At 46.9% G+C, this 20,315-nt stretch overlaps 1 protein-coding gene across 4 annotated transcripts in view; it reads left to right on the forward strand.

Annotated features, from left to right (window-relative positions):
• Notch2 (notch receptor 2) overlaps nt 1-20,315 on the forward strand; it is a 139,646-nt gene that overhangs the window by 54,607 nt on the left and 64,724 nt on the right. For all 4 annotated transcript variants that reach the window (XM_038311057.1, XM_038311060.1, XM_038311058.1 and 1 more), the window contains 3 exons: nt 5,096-5,355; nt 6,892-7,227; nt 16,665-16,787. In XM_038311057.1, coding sequence (XP_038166985.1) covers nt 5,096-5,355; nt 6,892-7,227; nt 16,665-16,787 — 719 coding nt within the window. The remainder of the gene's footprint in view (nt 1-5,095; nt 5,356-6,891; nt 7,228-16,664; nt 16,788-20,315) is intronic.

Below are 20,315 nucleotides of genomic sequence, written 5' to 3' on the forward strand. Positions count from 1 at the left end.
AGAGAGGGCTCCTGCTGTGTCTGGGAGTCCATGGAGCCCGGGTGACAAAGCAGAGCTGCAGTTCAGGTGGGCTGGTTCTGGAGCAGAGGCTTTGGGGAGGGAGCAGCGACAGAGGAACACGTTCTTACGTCCTCCTGTTGCTACATGCTGTATTTAAGCAGAGACTGGCTATGGCGTCTCAGGACTATGTTAGAAGTGCTTAAGCCATTTGGTAGATATTACCTTATGGCGCTTTAAGGCTCTGTTATTCAAAGATGCGCAGAGGTGGGGAAACAACCAGCAACAAGATGTCTGGCCTGAGGCTTTAAAGATGATCAGAGCTCCTATCAAGAAGGAAACTGTGAACATGAATGATAAGCATTGCAGGAATTCAGTTAACAAGACTTGTCAGAACACAGCAATTATCTGTAACTTAAAGCTATGTATGTGGTGTGTGTATGTGGCAAATAGACGTGACTTCAGATTATGAATAGGATCCTTAGAAGATTGGAAGTGTTAAAGTTTTATGGGAAAATGATCTTTTCCCCGGTGTTTCGTTTTAAGCCGTTGGCAAGACATATCAAGGTAGGTAAAGGACTTAGAAAACTGATCCGGTAGCGTAGAGTGGTGTCCTTTGGAGTCTGTTATGTTTAGGTCATTGTAACAATGACAAACACTAAATATAGACAACAGAGAAGGGCAGGGCACCCAGACTTGAATTGAAAGTGGCCACGATGGGTGAGAAAAAAGGTAGACTAGCTTCACCAGTCTTTGTGAGAGACAGGGTCACATGCCAGGGTGCAGGAAAGTGGCCAACAGAGCCTCCAGTGAGAATGGGGGTTTCCTTATGGCGAAGGGTAAAATCTCAGCTGAGCCACACAACGTCCACACTCTCAGAAGGCAGTGGTGGTGGCATTAGGATGAGGTCTTCCCCCATAGTAGGTCTAGTTTCATAGAAAGAAGAGCGTGGTTCTGCCCACGGGCTTCAGCAGCTTAGCTCTGCCGTGTGTCATCCCCAAGTGCTGATGAGGGAACCCTGAACCTTTCACAGGACTAAAGACCCCCACATTCCTGTAGCCCCCCTCCCTCTCTGCTCCCTGCTTCCTTTGACAGCAACACAGGGTCCCATCCCCTTCCTTGAAGGCTGCTTCCCGCCTTAGGGCCTTTGTGCTCTGTGTCCCTCTCCCGTATACCCCTCCCCTCGGTCATCTGCTCCAGGTTTTCCTATTGAAAGTTGAAATGTCTCTCTTTTCCCAGCCTATGCCTCCTCTTCGTTTGTATTTTATGTGTATGAATGTTTGTCTGCATGTATGTGTGTGCATCATGTGCATGCCTGGGGTCCATGGAGGTCAGAAAAGGGTGTCGTGTCCTTGGACCAGGAGATGCGGTGGTTATGAGCCACCATGTGGGTACTTGGACAGAACCGGGTCCTCTACAAGGGCAGCCTGTGCGCTTCTTGACTGCTGAGCCATCTCCCCAGCCCCTCCATTCCTTCCTGATTTATGTTTTCTTCTGCCTGATGTATCTTTTACTTGTTTTGTTTTTGTTGCCTGCTGGGGTTTCCATCCTTGAACTCAGGTTTTCCTACACGGTTGTTCCTCTGTCAGTTGGGGGTGGACTCCAGGAACCCCATGGAGCCTTTATGTAAAGGACACACAGGATTTTTATGCAACCTGTGCATATCCTCCCATATGAAACCACCTGCTCATGACCTTTAATGCTTAATATAGTGTTAGTGCTGTAAATAGCTGTCATGCTGTCTATCTAGGGAATGGCATAGCAGCTGAACATGGCCAGTACGGACTCCATCCTGCCCCGACCCAGACATTTTTGACCCCTGCTTGGTTGAGCCCTTGGATGCTGAACCTGTGTGTATCCATGACTACTGGAAAAATGCTTGGCACATAGTCAGCACTTGCTATTTGTGTTTACTCTCACAGTTAATGAATGAGTTTAATATTTTTGTGTGTGGAAACTAGTAGAATATTCTTCATCATCATTAATGTCATGATTAATAAGCATATTGGATACTGTTAATAGACTTCATGTCTTCTCTATTGAAAACTTGGCAAACTTCTGCAAAGTTCCAGTGACTAAATGTCTTTGTGGGCCATGTGGTCTTACTGCAGATATTCCACTCTTGTTGTGGCAGCCATAGCCGTCTGCAAATGAGCAGGCATGGCGGGGCTCCAACGTGGTTATTTATGGCTGCGGAAATTTAAATTTATATGTCCTTCAAGTGCCACAAAATATTATTTTTTAAGGTTTTCAAGCATCTGGAAATGTAAAAACCATTCATGGTTTGTAGGCCATACAGAAATGGACCGCATCAGACCCCCGAGCCACTCCTTGCTCCTCTCCACTTCTGCTGGCTTCTTAAATATGATCTACTTAGTTGAAACTTATTTTCCGTACTTGGTAGGGAACAGCCATTTGGATTAAACCCTAAGCAGAATTCAGAAGAGCGTCTTTGAGGTCCCAAAACTTTCGTGTTGGTCCATTTATTTTTCCTGGGAGCCGTGTTTTCATTGTATGTTTGTGATGCTGACATTTCAATGAGTTTGCACTTTCTTAGCCGATGCCACATGGCCGCACCAGGGTGGTGTAACAGTTGAGGCACAGAGCTGGGCAGAGCCCACCCGGGTTTAGAGGCGTGCCATTATTCACAGGGTGCCTGGTTCCCACCCGGGAGGATCTCCCAGGCCTGATGCCCAGAGGCCTGTCGGTGTGAGTGGGAGGTGGGCGCAGTTTCTCAGCATCTTCCACAACACAGTTCTTGAATAAAATAAGCTGCAAATGCTTTTAATAATCCCTCTCAGGGTTAATTTTAGCCATGCCACATTGGTGTTCTCTGAAACCCAGCGAAGCTCCGCATTCTATTGTCAAATCAAGCTGTGATTTGGATAATGCATCATATTTTCCTCAGCAAGCATGGAGAGAAAAATGGTTTTCATTTGCTGAGCATTTTAATAGTCACAATATTCTCTTCTCCCACATAGTTGAGTTTGCCTGGTTCTCACACGGCCCCACAGTGTGAGTAGCCTTCTTAACTATTGAAGGTGTCAGTGGGGAGAAGCAATTGGCTCATAGTTACAGCACCTGGGCTCTTATAATGACCGGATTTATCTTTCATTGTATGTCTGTGTGTATCTGTGGGGGGGTGTGCATGTGAGTGCAGGGAGGCCCGGGGGCATCAAGTCCTCTAGAGGTGTGGTTACAGGTAATTGTGACCTGCCTGATATGGGTGCTGGGACCCAAACTTGGGGCTTTGCAAGAGCAGTGTACCCTTACCCACTGAGTCATCTCTCTAGCCCCACTGGGATCTTGAGGAGACCCCTACCCTGCTGAGGCACACTTACTGTCTCCAGCCAGTCATGGGCTTCACTGTGAACTCTGTTTCTGCTCCCTTCCTGTCTGGAGAGGAACGGACCTACTGATGAAGAAGCCCTGTCTGCTCCCACTCTGCCAGACTTTCCATGGTGACCTGAAGCACCGAAGCCATGCCAGGCTTTTGGGAAGGGGTAGGAGGCTGTGGCTGATTACATCACCACACTGTGCCTGTTTACCAGCTGCTTTCTTCCCAGTCATTATAGCTATTGCGCAGTTCTTCTGAGCCTGTTGTCTTAGTTCCCTTACATTTTGCCTTCCTCATTTTCTCAAAAACCTTGAACCCTAAGACCTCACCTGGTCAACCAGTAGCTATGCATGGCAAAAGCAGGAAGGAATTCAGCATGGTTTCAGTTCTTCAGGTCACCAGAGAAGACATGGCAGGAGCTGTGTGTGAGGGTGAAGGGTTAGTTGGTTTAAAGGTGTTATCTTTTAGGTAATAGTGGGGCAGGTTTCTAGATCACTCCCTTATCTTCCATAAAGTAAAATGAGCAGATGGGTAGAGTCAGGTTTCTGGAGCTGCAGCTAGGCAGCAAACTTGTTAGAGGCACAGTTCTTTGTGTTCGCTTTACATGGTTGTTGGTGGTCCCAGTTATCAGCTTTTCCATCGTGAAAGTAGGAGTCCCTGTCTGATGCTGTTCAGAGAACATTGTTATCAATGATATGCATAGTTTGGGGTGGCTGTGTGTCTTATGAATTAAGAGGTAGAATATAAAATGATTTCTCATGCTCTTAACATGGAAAATATGGGGAAAAAAAGTTATTTGAGGCCTGATCTCATTATGTAACCTTGTATGACCTTGAACCACTGACCTGCTTTCTTCTCCCAAGTCCTGGGATTGCAAGTGTGTACTCCCATGCCCAGCTAGAGTGTTATTCTTGAATTATTTCCCTGCTACACACAGTTGTTTATGTGGTACTTCAGAGAGTCTGTGTACTCTTAATCATACTCCATGTCTTTTCATTTGTTTATATACCAACATTTAAAAAGTCTTTTTGCACTATTCCTGAACCTTCTTTTCCTTCTTCGTCTCAGTCTCAGTTGTTCAGAGACAGAATGACTTCCCGTTTCTCAGCATTCAGGTGAGCAGGGGCACATGATGGTGTATGTGTGCTAACCTGGCTAGTCTAGAGGGTTGAGTCTACTTGTCAGGAGACTGTCTTAGTCTTGACAGCTGCCTCATCAGAATGAGAAAGTTAATGACACAGGAGACAGGTATGCAAATGCTCTACAGAGAGACCATCGCAGCCTGTGCCCGTGTGGACCTCTGAGGAAGGGCCATGCTAACTGGCTGTAGCAGACCCTGCTGGATCATGCACACACTATTCTGTTACCTGCCAGGACTCAAAAAGGCCTGGGAATGTAATAAGTTCTCTGAGCCCCACTTCTCCTGAAGTCAGGGATTTGCAGGCTGTACGTACCCCCAGATGTCTCTGTTCCTGAAGTCAGGGTTTGCAGGCTGTATGTACCCCCAGATGTCTCTGTTCCTGAAGTCAGGGTTTGCAGGCTGTATGTACCCCCAGATATCTCTGTTCCTGAAGTCAGGGTTTGCAGTCTGTATGTACCCCTAGATGTCTCTGTTCCTGAAGTTAGGGTTTGCAGGCTGTATGTACCCCCAGATGTCTCTGTTCACACCCGAATATTTTCTTGCATGCACAACAACTTCTGATCTGTGGACTCACAAGAAGTCAGGTGTTTTTCATAGATTTTTTTTTTTTTTAAATACAGATGTCCAGAGGGGTTCTTGGGAGAATATTGTCAACATCGAGACCCCTGTGAGAAGAACCGCTGTCAAAATGGTGGCACTTGTGTGACCCAGGCCATGTTGGGGAAAGCCACCTGCCTATGTGCTCCAGGGTTCACAGGAGAGGACTGCCAGTACTCGACCTCTCACCCCTGCTTTGTGTCACCACCCTGTCAGAATGGAGGTACCTGCCACATGCTCAGTCAGGACACCTACGAGTGCACCTGCCAAGTCGGCTTTACAGGTAATGGATTCAGCTTGAGCCTGTTCTTTCCCGTTCTCAGCAGCAACCCTCCTGTGCACATGTGGATCCCAGTGTGTGTTAGTTACCATTCACTGCTGGGGTAAGACACCGCAATCAAAGCCACTTACAGAAGAGTTTATTTGGGCCTATGGCTCCAGAGGGAGGATCCATAGTCGCTAGGAGGGCAAGGCAGGTAGCCAGACCAGGAAGTTGTCTGATTGTGGAAGCGAGGTGAGGTTGCCCGCCGTGACAGCCCGCCCTCCTCTGTGTACTTCCTCCAGCAGGGGCTCCTCTCCTTCCCAGCGCCTTCTCAGCACCGCCAGCTGAGGACCAAGTACTCAGATATTGAGCCTGTGAGGGACATGTCTGATTCAGACCACCACATCAGGCTCCCGAGCTCCAGCGTACACTTTAGCATTAGGATATAGGGTGGGATATGGGAAAGGCTCAGGGACATTTAAAACTCTGTTAATAGGTAAGGGTTAGCCGTTGCAAGCAAATAAAAGATACAAAATGTGATTAAGAAAACATAAAATGTATGTGAGGTACTTTATAAAGTATAGAAGGAAAATAATTCAAGAATAGCATTTTGCCATATTGAGGCATTGGGAATCTTTTTATATTCCACTTCTTAATTTGTAAGACGTGCAGTTAACATATCCTCTACCTTTTGAGAATTATTAAGGGGCAGAAGAGGAGAAAGAATGGGGTCAGATGCCTATAAGTATGGTTGTTTGCTTCCTAAAACCTCCCCTGATGCTCAGGGACTGGCTTTCTAGTCTCTCGAATTCCTCTTTCTCCCCTCAGCTTGGTGAAAAAAGAAGAATTGTCTGTCATTTTGGCTCCTGGCACAATGCTAAAGCACTAAAGCAACAGTTCTATAAATCTGTAGGCCAAAATTTAAAATTATTACTCAGAAAATTAGTCTGGATCTGTTGTGTTTAAAGACAAAAGTAGTGTTGACTTGTTTCTGTCACCTAAGAGCTCAATTTAATAACCACATAGTATGAAAATATGTTTTATTCAATCAGAAGACATGGTTGAGGGCCTGCTGTGGGCACCCAGCCTTGTGCTGTGGTGGTCGGCATGGTTGAAGGAGACAGCACACTTGGGGGGGCGGGCATTAAGGATGGTTTGACAGAGGTAGCAGCCACTGGGCGGTGTTGTCAGTAGAAGGGAGAGTCCACCAGGTAAATGAAGAGGCAGCTGGCATTCCCAGGCGAGGAGCAGCTTCAGCAAAGACTGGGAGGTAGGGCCCAGACCCTGTGCCACAGGATTACCGGAGTCCTGCAGGGCTGGCTTTATGTAGCCAGCACCCAATCCCCTCGTGTGCCTTACCCTCAGAGCCTTGAGTCTCCCCTAAGGGTCTCGGGGAGCATCTGGAGAACATTGTGAGTCTGAAGAGCTTGAGGTGACACCGATGTGCTCTGTAAGGTCTAAAGTCCAGGGGTCTCCCTGTAAGCCCCTGTGTTATTTGCCGTGTGGGAGAGGGCAGCTGAGTGTGATGGGCACTGAGCTCTGTTTTCCTTCCTTCAGGAAAGCAGTGCCAGTGGACAGACGCCTGTCTGTCTCATCCCTGTGCAAACGGGAGCACCTGTACCTCCGCAGCCAACCAGTTCTCCTGCATATGCCCAGCAGGCATCACAGGGCAGAAGTGTGAAACTGATATCAATGAATGTGACATTCCAGGACGCTGCCAACACGGAGGCACCTGCCTCAACGTTCCTGGTTCCTACCGATGCCAGTGTCCCCAGGGCTTCACAGGCCAGCACTGTGACAGCCCCTATGTGCCCTGTGCACCCTCACCTTGTGTTAACGGAGGCACCTGCCGTCAGACTGGTGACTTCACTTTTGAATGCAACTGTCTTCCAGGTAAGGAGCTCCCTAGGCCTTTGAGAATTGGGGGCAAACCCATCTCAGGATGGAGGTGGAGGGTGTGCCTGGCCTAGATCCTCCTTTAGGAAGTATCCTAAAACAGGGAAAAGGGGAAGTGAGAGCGTTGTGTGGGGTGGGTTGCTGGTAAGGGAGGGGTTTTATGGGCTTACTGGGGTCCATAAATAGAGCAGGGCGTAATTTAGCATGTCAGAGTTTATGATGATGAGTGCTTAGGAAATTGTTTATTGTTCCTTTTGGAGGAACAGCTCTGGGAAAGGGCCAGGCAGATCTGGAATAGGGAACACTGTGACAAACACATGTGGGGAAGTGTGTGTGTGTGTGTGTGTGTGTGTGTGTGTGTAAGTGTGTGTGTGTGTGAGAGAGAGAGAGAGAGAGACAGAGAGAGACAGAGAGACAGAGACAGAGTGTGTGCATGTTTAGTAAGCCAAAGTAACACCAAGACTTGAGGATCAGCTCTCCTTTATGTTCTGTTCCCAACTGAGTATTTACCTTTCCTGTGTCCCTTCCTTGACATAGGGGGTGGCCCTACCCATTTTGACATAGGGGGTGACCCCTCCCACCTTGACATAGGGGCTAACCCTTCCTACCATGACATGGGGGTGGCTCTTCCCATCTTGGTGTTGGGGTGGCCCTTCCCACCTTGACATAGGGGGTGACCCTTCCCATCTTGACGTGGGGATGGCCCTTCCCATTTTGATGTAGGATTGACTCGTGAGGATGACTCTCCTGCTGTCAAGCTGGAGACTTGTGAGAGAAACTCTTCTGTTAGCCAGTGAAGTTTTCTGATGAGCTCTGATCGGAGGTGTGGGAGAGACTAATCCAGATGCAGCCCTTTGCCTTACTCTTGGCTGTCCAGGGCCTAAGCTCACACAGCCCAAGGTTGAAGCACAGAGGAGTCGTGTCTGGGAGCCTAGCGCCTGGTGTTCCTTAGGGGGAGAAAGGAGCAAGGCTGGCCAGTTCACTTCACTCAGTGTACAAGTGATGAGGGGGCTGAAAACCAAGAATTTTGATTGGGAACAGAGCACAGGCAGCTGGAGCAGATGAATTACTAAGCAACAAAGATCCTGTTTTTATACAAATTCCCTCAGCACAAAAACAAAAGAAGGAAAACTGCGTGTGGGGTGTGTGTGTGTGTATAATGTGCTAACTAAGCAGGATTGCCTCAGAAAGAAGCTGCTCAGCCACTCTTGGAGTGGGAGCTTAGATTCTGGTATGGAGAATACAGCTCGCATATAATGGGCTTGTGTACTTCATCTTTAGGAGGTTAATGGTCATAGGTCAGTCCTTGATATAAAAGCAAATGGTAACTTATTTATTTAAACCGTATTTTTTGATTTATGTATTTTACATTATGTTTAAAAGTGTTTTGACTACATATATGTCTGTGTACCACATGTGTGCCTAGTTCCCAAGGAGGTCATAAGAGGCATTGTATCCCCTGGAACTGGAGTTAACAGGTAGTTAGTTATGAGCCACATGTGGGTTCTGAGAACCGAACCAGGTCCTCTCCGAGATCGGGAAGTGCTCTTAACTATTGAACTATCTCTTTAGAGCAGTGGTCTCAACCTAATGCTGTGGTCCCTAATGCTGTGACCCTTTAATACAGTTCCTCATGTCATGGTGACCCCCAAGCATAAAATTATGTTTGTTGCTACTTTATAACTGTAATTTTGCTACTGTTATGAATTGTAAATATCTGATGTGTAGGATATCTGATCTGTGGCCCAAGGTCATGACCCATAGGCTGAGAACCACTGCTCTAGACCCTTTGATTTGGTTGATTTTATTTGGTAAAACTTGATTGACTAACTGCTGTGTTCTAGATATCATTCCATGTCCTTGATACAGCAGCATGAGACACTGTCAGAACCCTAAATCAAACTAGCTACTTAACCAAGACACAAGGAAGTACGGATTGCTTTAGTTTCTCTTTCAATAAAGAATAGATAACACTATCATTCTAGATACTAAATGTTTATTAAGACTTGCTATCACCGTCATTATCTTGCAGAAGGAATAACTAAGATATCTTTCTTTGCTCTTGCATTTGCTTACATGTTAAGAGCTAAAAACAGAAATAGAAATATAAACAGCTTCCTTTGCGAATATTTTAATATTGCAAACATTCTAATAGTCTAATGTTGTAATCGCCGAAGTGACTCATAATTGGAATTAGTGTGATTTATGACTAGGGGCTATATGCCATTTTTAGTTTCAAGAAAATTGCTTCTAATAGTTGCCTAGAACAGGAGACTGACTTGGCAGCACAATATTGACAGGAAGTCAGAGAAGTCAATAAAGGAAGTCTTTAGCTGGGAGAGAGTGATTATCCACCCCATTGTTCTGCATTGTTATCCGCTAGGCTCCTAAGAACCTCGGGGGATTCTGAGTGTCCAGGAAAACCTCGTCAAATGAGAATAGCAGCTCCTCCTTGCGAACGGAAATAACCAGGGATTCCGCAGCCCGTGGGCTGCCAGGGCTGGAGTGGTGGAGTAAGGAGGTTTGCCTGGGTTTTGTGCTGTGCTTATCATGCATGTGTGGGCTTGTGTGCTCATGCATGTGTGCATGCGTGTGTGCTGTGTGTGTACATGCCCACACCTCTAACACTGCAGATAGGCTTTTTTTCCGAGTTTTCTCGGATGAAGTTAACTGAAGCCTGGCACAGTAAGTCATTTACTAAGCCTTGCGCAGCTAATACGTAGGTAGACGCAGGGCCCTGGAACTCACCAGGCAGATCATTTCCAAAGCCAGAGCCCTGTGTACTTGAGGGCTGTCACACTGTGGCCGCCACACTGCCATGCTCATCGGCTTCTTGGGGTGCTTTGGAGTGTGTGACGTCTCATTAAATGCTCTGAGCAGTGGGATTAAAATGAAAAGTTTGAGGAAAAGAAGACTCTCCCATCATAACCAAGCGGTGTTGTTGCGCAGTAGCCCAGCTCAGAGAGGAGAGCGCTGTTCACTAGACTAGCGCTTGCCTCTCAGATTGCGTGATCTGAGCTAGGTGACCAGCTTGGACGTGTGCATAGAGGATGGTGCATAGCCCGTGAGTAAGTAGCTCTTTCCAGAGTGCCAAAGACTTTCTCTCCCATCCCAGGCGAGGTCTGGAAAGTGTTCTCTCAAGCTTCACTGGGAGACAGTCTACCGAGACTTGATTTTTCTAAGTTCTTTCTTAATGTAGCTCCCTTCTCACCCCTGTCCCTTGCCCCTGCTCTGTCACAGTGGGGAGACCAAGTCAGCGGGACACAAAGCTGTTCGCCAAGCTCTTCCGACCTCCCCTGAATGACCATTTCCTGCCACACTGCCGTCTTTGCACTAATAATCGGACCCTGACCACTCGATTTCAAATTGTAACCATTCCCTGCAGCCCCTTACTTACTGGTCCTGGCCTACATTTTTGTTTTCTTTTCCTGTGACACTTGGCTCCCTACCGTATAATTTGTGCTCTATCATTTACTTCAGTGTTCCTGTTGTTTATCGTCTGTCGTTTCCAAGCTCGACTGCGGCTCCTCTGCTCTGTGACCGCTAGGGTCCTCGCTTTGCTTCACTGAGCACTGTCCCACACGGGGCCCACATGGGACAGGCCCGCAAACACTTTTTGACTGACCGAGTGTAATGTCATGTCGTATGGCGGCTGTAGCTGATCTCATTTCCTGTCTGGAATCCTGCATCTCAGGTTTGGCTGCTTTTATCCATGGACTCCAATTCTGGATAAAAATAATTTTGGAGTGTTTTCAGCTCTGTCAGTTGGAGGTAGCGCATAAATTAGTGATTACGTTTGTATGGTTAAGGTGTCTTTTTGTTTTGTTTTGTTTTGTTTTGATTCTTTACCCACGCAGAGCACTGTAGTTACAGTGTTGACTGCAGTGTGGCAGGACCCAGGAGGAAGGAATTCATACCACAAAAGTGATTCAGCGTGTGCAGCCTAGAGAGAAGTGTTCCTCTGCAGAGGGAGGAAAAGAAAGAGTATCAACAGGAAACTCTGAGAATGGGCCCAGAAGCCATAGTCCAGCTTCTAGGATCAGCAGCTGTCAATAACCCAGACACTTGGTGAGCTTCTGTCTCTTAGCCTTCTCAGCAGAAGCCCTGAGCGGAGCACCCAGCTGCAGTCCTTCCAACATGACAAATACGGCGTGAAGCACATGGCTCCCAGGACGTTTGGGCCCAAGCCAACCAACGTGGAAAATGAGTTAGGCAGTTTGGTGTGTGTAGCTATTTTTACAAACGACACAAGCAGTCAGAACAGTGTGGGCTCCTTCTCTGTGCATGCGGCAGTCCTGAGTTCACAGTTGGAATGAAAAGTCCTCAACAGACCAGCCTTTTTCCTTCTCTCTTGCATATCTCTATACCGCATCTCTTTCCGGCTCAGAAAACTCCATCTGGTCTGTCCACTGCTGTCAATAAAAACTCCTCCTTGTAAAGATACAAGGCCCCGCACACGGTGCAGGCTAATTATATGTTGTGTCCCTGACATTAAGTGGCGGTTGAACGCATGGTGTGGCTTCTCTGCTCTGTGTGTGCAGAGCTTAAGTACAACCAGCTGTCATTCTCTCTAGCATTTTCACACTCAGGATCACGTGCTGTTCTCTTGCATCTTGTTCTGATCATACCTGGCAGCTTTGCTCTTGTGAGACTTCAAAGATGGCGTCTCTTTTGCTCTTGTCCAGCTCCAGGTCCCCCACTTTCAATCCTTCCTGAAGACTCTCAGTCTGACCTGAATGCCGTCTCACTTACTCCTCCCCCGGCCCCACTGCTCTCCACCCCCATACAAAGGGCTTGAAGATGGGAAGACACCAGCTCTCCTGAGAGAGGCTGCTCTCTGTGTGGGAGGACGACTTCAAAGACTTTCCGCCTGCTCCTCACTGCAAGTGTTACTCAGCAGAGTGGCCCACGGTTTCATAAAGGCGCAGTCTTAAACTGGCCCTTCTAAGTTTAATTTTATCCTTTTGGCCTTTTAAGGATGTGAGTTGGCTTCTAGCAGTGGACTCTGTAGTGCAGCTGGCCGTGGGAGCCCTTCTGCTACTGTGGCACCCATCCACCCACTCCTCCATCTGATCAGTCTGTTACTCCTTCCCCCTGAAACATTTTTAAGAAATGATGGTTGAACTTACTGCCCCTCCCCCACTTTTGGATAGACAGTTTCTTCCAAGAATCTGTTAGCCCTTTCCAGAAGGAGTCCTAGATCTTTCATTATTTTAACGAAAGTATATGTCTCCGCATCTCTGTTTAAAAAGCAATAACCACGTCCTAGTTGTGGCAGGAATAACTGTGGCTTGAGTTTGCCCAGATCTGGGCACTTTCATCAGTTGGAGGGAAGCTCTGGAGTCTCATAAAACATCCTGACTAAAACCGGTAGCGCTCTGGGTTCTTTCCTGGCTGCTGCTTACTGCCACGCAATCCTGGACTAGTGAGCCCAGCCCAGTGGCCCTCAGCTTCCGCATTTGTAACATAAGAGGCTTAAAGGAGATGATCTCTAGTGGATGCTCTAATCTCCTTGGTGCAAAAATAGTATGAGCTCATATGTTTAAGAGCCTTCCCCTAGACTAACAGGTTTATTGAGATATAATACACGTCATGCAATTTCCTCCTGTAAAGGTGCAGTTCTGTGGGGCTCTTCCTTAGTAGACTTACAGATATGTGTCACCATCTCCACGATTAATTGTCTGTTTTCCTGCTCCAGAACCACATACCGGCTATTATATGCCACCCATGCTTCCTGGCTCCCTCCAGCACTTGGTGACTGCTGGTGGACTTTGTGGCTCTGTCCACCTACTGTGGACATGTCATATAGATAGACACCTTCCCTATGTGGGCAGCCGTAACTAGCCGCACTCACTCACCGTGACTCCATGTCCTACCACACGGTAGGAGGCACTGACTCTCCGTTCCTTTCCTTGCTGTCTAACTCTCGCTCCCTCAGTCTTGCCACATTGTATTTTTCAGGTGATTGGCATTTGACCCTCTGTTCTGTTGTGAATACTCTTGAATATGTTTTCTGTTCTGTCTGTGTTTTCGCTCTCCGTGGGTCTCTCTACCTGGGATGGAAGCTGCTGACCTTTTAGGGGTGGCTAAGGCTTTACCTTGCCTATGCCCCTCTTTCCACGCCCCTGCCGGCACTTGCCACCGTCTGATGACTGCAGTGCAGTGGATGTGAAGTTAGGCGTTTCCTTGTTTTGATTTGCACTTCCCCGATGGCTTACTGTGACAAGAAGTGGTCCTTGTACTTATTGTTTAAGCGTGTATTCGGGGAATGTCCACTGGAGCCGTCCTCATTTTGTGATCAGGTTATTTGTATTTTTTGTTAAGCTGTATAAGTTCTAAACAGTATGTCCTGGATACAGGTCCTGCTGTATGTACGACTTGCAGATACTTTCTCCCATTCTGTGGGCTCTTCTTTCTTTGTTGCTCAGATAATGAGGAAATCTATTATTCTTTTGCTGCCTATGCTTTTGACCATATTTAAGCAAGCTTTGCCTGGCTCAACTTAGAAAGACCCATTCCTATTTTCCCCAGTATTTTTTATAATAATTTTAGCACATTCATCTACTCTTAGATGTTGTCAGTTAATTTTTATGTGTATGTGGCCCAAGTGAATCCTTGCTCTTGTGAGCATGTGGTTGGTTTAGTTGAGTGTTCTTAAGTCCAGCTCATTTCAGCTGGAGCGTGGTCCTGCGAGTCCCTTTGGCCGGAGCGAAGGCAGAGGTGCTGTGCTGGGTCTCCTAGGTCACTGCTGCCAGACTGGGAGCTGGGTGTGGGCGCCTGACCTCAGAGCCTCTGCTTTAACAAACTGAACTCAAGATCTTCCACCCATCTCCTTCTCCTCTGCTTACCCGTTGATGATGAAGAAGTATCTTGAAAAATAATCAGCTATGAAAACATTGTCTTTCCTGCCTCCCCTGGTTTCATTGAAATGTTGCTGTTTCTTAATTTGCACCTGGTTGGTAAACTCAGTTAGTTGTAACACTAACTAAAGCAATGTCAAGGTCCCAGTGTCCGTTCCTTTCAGCAGAGCTCCTAGGGCATTGCCACTTGCCTGCTACCTTATTCATCAGCTTTAGTCTCAGTCATGAGAGACTCAGTCAGGGAGGTGATGATATCCTCAGGAGGGTCTCTGTTGCTGCGATGAGGCATCACCAGAAGCAAACTGGGGAGGAAGGGGTTTATTTGGCTTACACTCGCATCATAGTTCATCATCAAAGGAAGTCGGGGCAGGAACTTGAAGACAGGAACTGGAGCAGAGGCCACGGAGAAACGCTGGACGCTGGCTTGCTCTGTCTGTTTTTTGATACACCCCAGGATCACCTGTATAAGTGCGGCAGTCCCAACAGTGGCCTAGGCCCTCCTACATCAAATCATTATCCAAAAAAATGCCCCACAGGCTTGCTTACATGCCAAATTATGGAAACATTTTCTCATTTAAGAGTTCTGTTCCTAAATAGCTCCAGCTTGTAGCATATTGACAAAAAAAAAAAAAAAATCATCCAACTAGAACCATGACCTTCTAAAGCATCACCAGGCCACACAAGTTCTGCTAGTGGTGAACCAGCCCTGGCCTGCCATTCAAATCCTAACTTGAGCCTTTCTAGCAAATGACTTTCTGAAGAGCCCAAGTCAGGAACACAGACCTCAGCTCCCATCCAGCAGTGGCTGCATGGTAGAGCTGTAGTCAGGAGCCCCATTTTGTCATAGTTAGGGGTGCACTTAAGCAATTCGCGTACTAGTTCATTTGTAAGACTTTCATGTGATGGTCGTAATAGGAGTAATTTGGTAACTTTTTTTAAAAAAAAATATATGCTTTTTAATAAGGTGTATGTTTCCACAGTCTTTCCCACACTTGTTTTTAAGTATTCTTTCTTTCTTGCCTACTTGGTCTAAACCCATTTACACGACTGCCATGGTCCAGCACAGCAAAACGGTGTAGTGTTCATTGTAACTCGTGGTAAGGAAAGAACAGAGCAAGATGTGATTGAAGTCTGTGCCCCATAGACAGGGGTTCTGCCGCTCCCTCCACGATCCCCCCAGTGTCTGGTGTGAAGCACAGTGAGTGTTTTGAGCGAGGAGAGCTGTAAGAAATGTTTTGAGGAATCCAAATGTCCGCTTACACTCTGCTCCGAGTAGATGTCACCAGACACCTTTCTTGGAGCTGACAAGGCTTCTCTTCCTTAGCCCAGAGGTTTGGTCACACAAGGGAGGAAAGAAGCTGAGTAAAGATTACAGAGATCCACCCCTCAGGCAATTAACATGAGGTTTAGTATCCTAGATTTGTTTTTCAAAACAGGGAAACATCTGGAAGACAGAAGCAATGCTAGCATGTAGCATTTGTGTGGAGAAGAACGTGAAAAGTTTGGAATGCTGGGTTACAGTGCCTTCTCTCCCAGAGCGGGGACTGTCCGTGGCGGACCTTATTCTTGATGTGACACTTACCAATCCAGAAAGGCAGGCTGGGCAGGTGGCTTCAGCCTCCTTTGCCAGTTTCCTGAGGCTGATTCAGCATTTGTAACACTGTGCCCTGAGCAGCCCCAGGTGGAGACGTTGGCCCAGCTGCTCTCCAGACCCCATTCTCCGTGTCCTCCGTGTCCTCCCGCCCATCCGGCTTTGGAGCCCTCGGAGCTGTTGTCCAAGAAAAGAAATTAGAGACTTAAATTCTTGTTACAACTCTGTTTTCTCCTATTTATTTATTAAAATATTTTATTTTTGAGTTAGGTAGAATTTAAGTCTTTATAATATTTTCACTCCTTTATAAAAATCAGCATGTAAATAACAGGTTCCTTTTCATATTTCATTTGGTTGGTTTTCCTCCTCTGCCCCCTTCTGCCTTCCTCTCCCCACTTACATGCTTTTAGCCCCACTACACCCCTTTCTGCTTTCACAGAAATATCCAGTTCCTCTCTCCCCTTCTCCTTTCTTCTTGCTCTGGGCCTCCTCCCTACCTTCCCTCCACCCTATGTCCGTGTTTGTGGTACTGGGGTTGAACCTAGGGCCCCTGTAGCCTAGATAAGCACTCTACCATCAAGCTATATGTGCAGCCCCCAAAAACTCAAATTTTAATTAATTAGTTATTGATTGATTAGTGTGTTCTTCCTAGAAACCTAACATAGGAGCTGGGGAAACTCTAGTACCTTGGTTTTTGGAACCAGCTCATGACTGTCCCAAGTATACATTTGTCTTCTCCGGTTTTACTTCACACAAGTCAGTGTGAGGCAACCGTGAAGGCATGAGGCATAATGAGTCACCTTCATCATCTAGCTGTGTTTAAGGGCAAGGAATTTGGGACCAGGTGTTTCTTGTGCAGTATGTCTCCGCAGCACAGCTGCTGGAAGTGTACTGAAGCAGAGCTATCCTTTGACGGTGTCCTGAGAGCGGAAGCCGAACACTCGTGAGAGAAGTCCCATTTTCTTCTGTTCTTCTCTTGCCAGGTTTTGAAGGGAGCACCTGCGAGCGGAATATCGATGACTGCCCGAACCACAAATGTCAGAATGGAGGGGTTTGTGTGGACGGAGTCAATACTTACAACTGCCGCTGCCCCCCTCAGTGGACAGGTAGGTGCAGGGGTGAATCCTCAGGGTAGAGAGTGGGCATTGCGTACCTGTTGCTACAGGTGCTTAGCGGCCCGAGTGTGAATGGAGCATGGCCCTCAGTGCCAGGCCTTTGGGTGTGGTGCTTACCTCTCACTCTCCTTGCCCACTCTGGAATACGCTTTCACAGGCTCCACTGGGCAACAGCTCTGAACTCAGAGCCAGGACAGGTGCTGTGCCTGATCCGAGAGCAGAGCTTAGCATCCGGCAGCGTGTGATCCGGACACAGAACATGCGCAATAGGTATTTGACATGCACACACACACACACTTGAATGCACAATAAACTGTGTATACCTTAAAAACCCAGAGTTTATGGTTTGTCCCTTCTCATTGCTGGGGCAAGGGGCAGGGACTCTCGATGACATCGTTTCTACTCTGTCTTCCTCCTAACTTGTATCCCTTTCTACACAGAGGCTTAAAGCAATTTTTTTCCTACCACTGACATCACTACATCAGTTTTGCTTAAATCTGCAGCTTTTTTGAAGTTTCTTATGCTTGCTTAGGGTTTTAACTCATTTTTGAAAGGTGAGTGATCTTCCGCAGACATTCGTCTGTAGATCCTGTTCATGCTGGCTGACATGTCATCTATGACGGAATGTAGAGACAATTAGGAACTGGTTACAAAATGAAGAAGGGAGTCTTTAAAATATTAGTTATGTTAGGTGGGCATGGTGGTGCACACTTTAGTCCCAGCACTTAGGAGGCAGAGACAGGTGGATCTATGGAGAACACATAGCGTGTTCCAGGCATCCAGAGCTACACAGTAAGACTCTGACCTGCCCCTCTCCACCAAAAAAAAAAATCACATTTTTACATATATGTGCATGTGTGTGCGCATGCGTGTGTATGTGGGGATGCATATGCCATGGCACATCTGGAGTTTGGAGGGCACCTCCAGGTTGTTTCTTTTTCTTTCTTTCCACCATGTGAGTCCTGGGGGTTGAACTCCTGTCGTTAGGTTTGTGCACCAGGCACCTTTCTGCTCTATACTATTTCAGTGGTCTGAGCTGAGCCTTTTTGAGAGAAAGTGATTGATTAAATGTGGAAGAGGAAGGAGTGAGTTCCTGCAGGTTCTTTGGGTCTCTGAATTGCTTTCCCTTATCTGACGTACGTAATTATTTAGAGTGCCCCGGCGCTATAGACTGTGAGTAAGGAAAACCTAAAGAGGATTTAAAACTTAGTGGTGTGATTGTATTCTGGAAGATCCCGTAATTCTGCTTCTAATCCCCGTCCTTTTCAGTGCTTTCCCACAGGTCTAGAGTTGGCCTTCCGGAGAGTTTCTTCAAGGCACTCTGGTCCCGGGACTTAATTTGAAACCCATTGTATCAGGTTTTCTCTTCTCTCTAGCCTTCACCATTCCTGGGCTAGATTTTTCAGAAGCCATTTTTTTCCAGCTTAAAAATGATCAGGAAGTTAATAACGTGAGAAATAGTTACTGTTAAGATTGGAATCTTGGTCTTTCTGAAGACGTGATGGTGCAAGGTTGGGGTGTATACTTGTTGGTGCATGGCCCTAATCTAATCTCCCCTGTTCTGTGGGAGCGTGATTCATGCTGCATTTGGCTCCTGATGCCAGTACTTGTGGAACAGTGTTTAACTTCATAGCTGATTCTTCCCTGAGCCCACACCAGGCTGCCTGCTCTTACCTTGGTTCCAGAAGTGTGGTATTAGGGAAACAGTGCCACGCTCCAGGGTGTCCAATCAGAGCCTTCTTGCAGTGGGCTGTCATTTTCTGGTCTCCCTTGTCCCTGGAGAAGGGGCGGCAGAGGCGATGGGGAAGTTTTTACTTCTTCTGGTCACTGTCACCGAGTGACTCTCAGTCTCGGGTTTGCCTCCGCCTTCACTCACACCGAGTCTTTGATTTCCAGCAGTAAGGCTTTGTCCATCCTTGGGATGAAATCCGAGCTTTTCCTTGGCTCTTTGAAGCTGCCACGCCTCGTGTCTATTTGGTGTCCAGTCTTCTCCACGTGTGTCCATCAGCTCTTCTCATGCTAGCGGCTCTGCTCACAGTTCTGTCTGCATGAGTCTGCTGCACATCTGTCCTCAGGCGCACTGCCCGTCCCCGGTCTCCTCTGCTCCTCTCTCTGCCTGGCTCAGGTGCTCGCCTCCCAGGAATCCTTCCCTTCCATGTCCAGGCTGAGCCCATGTTCGCCTCTGGCTGCATTTCACTGTGATGTGTTCGGCATCCCTGCTGACCCTGTTAGGTACTTGCTGTGGTGGAGAGATGGAGGCACAGGCGGCTGAACCACGATGACAGCAGTTAGCACCTAACACACTTGGGTAACCGCACCCTTACTGTCTGGCTTCTGCCAATGTTGAGAGTGCAGAGGTAGGTTTGTGTTCCAGGAGTCCTGCTTTTATGCTGTCTGAGCTCTGGGTTCCTACATAAATGACAGGAATGAGCGGTACTTTGGCTCAGGAATTAGATATGTTCATATCCTAATGTGCTAATTGCAGCATTTTGTATCTTTTTCTATTAGTGGTATAACTTTGAATATTTTTCTTTCTAGATGATGATGCATACTTAAAAGAATTAAATTATTCATCCTTAGCAAATAAAGAGTGACTGGGTTAGTGTCTTAATCTAGACTTATTGAGTTTCAAATCTGTGGCCTTTTTTTTCCTGTATCAAGTTGGCTCTGTAAGGTGCCTTCTATTTTTTATCTTTTAAGGATAAAGACTATTAAAGTCTCTTTAATGATCGAAAGTTCAATTTGTAATTTCATTATTCTAGGATTTCATGACTTGCTGTTTTTGTTTTCCCTTCTTGGGAACTTCGCTGGTGACTGCGAGGTTAGAAGTTCACGCCATGTGAATGGTTCTCATGCAGGGTGCTGGCTCTCCGCCTGTAACTAAGAACCTGTTACAGCTATGGTTCTCTCTGTAGCTCCCAACGGTAGCGTGCAAGCGTGAGCTGCCTGGCTGGTGTGTGAGAGGCAAGGAGAGGTTACACCAGACTAGTGGAAAAGAGAACGAGGTTTCCAGCCGTCCCAAGAGAATGGGTGAGGTTATATGGAAAAAGCAACTAGGCATAGATATAAATATCACGGGGAATTGGGAGTTTGCTCCATTCTGGATGAGGCAGGCCTGATGGTATGGTTTTGTTCTGTAAGTGCACATGCATGGAACACTCCCTTTTGCAGTTCTGGACTTCAAGCTGAACAGAAATAAATATCTGTAGCTCCGTTCATGGTTGATGTGCAGTAAAGAAGTCATTTTCTTTTTCTTGGGCTTTATTTGTGGTCTGTAAAATCCATCCTGTGCTATTTACTCTCTGGGGGCTTTGGGGATCAATTACAGTCTTAGATTTTGGAGCCTTTGTATTTCTTCAGCAACAACGGTCATGATGGACACTTTGGAGAAGTTGCCATGGTAGCCACTAGTCGGGTGCCAGAGAGCATCTGAAATGTGACAAGTCTGAAGTCAGGTGTGTTGTTTGCTGCAAAACGCATGGTTTTGAGGACATTAGTATGAAAAAGTTAAAATATCCC

Source organism: Arvicola amphibius, chromosome 14, assembly GCF_903992535.2.
Source record: "Arvicola amphibius chromosome 14, mArvAmp1.2, whole genome shotgun sequence".
NCBI lineage: Eukaryota > Metazoa > Chordata > Mammalia > Rodentia > Cricetidae > Arvicola > Arvicola amphibius.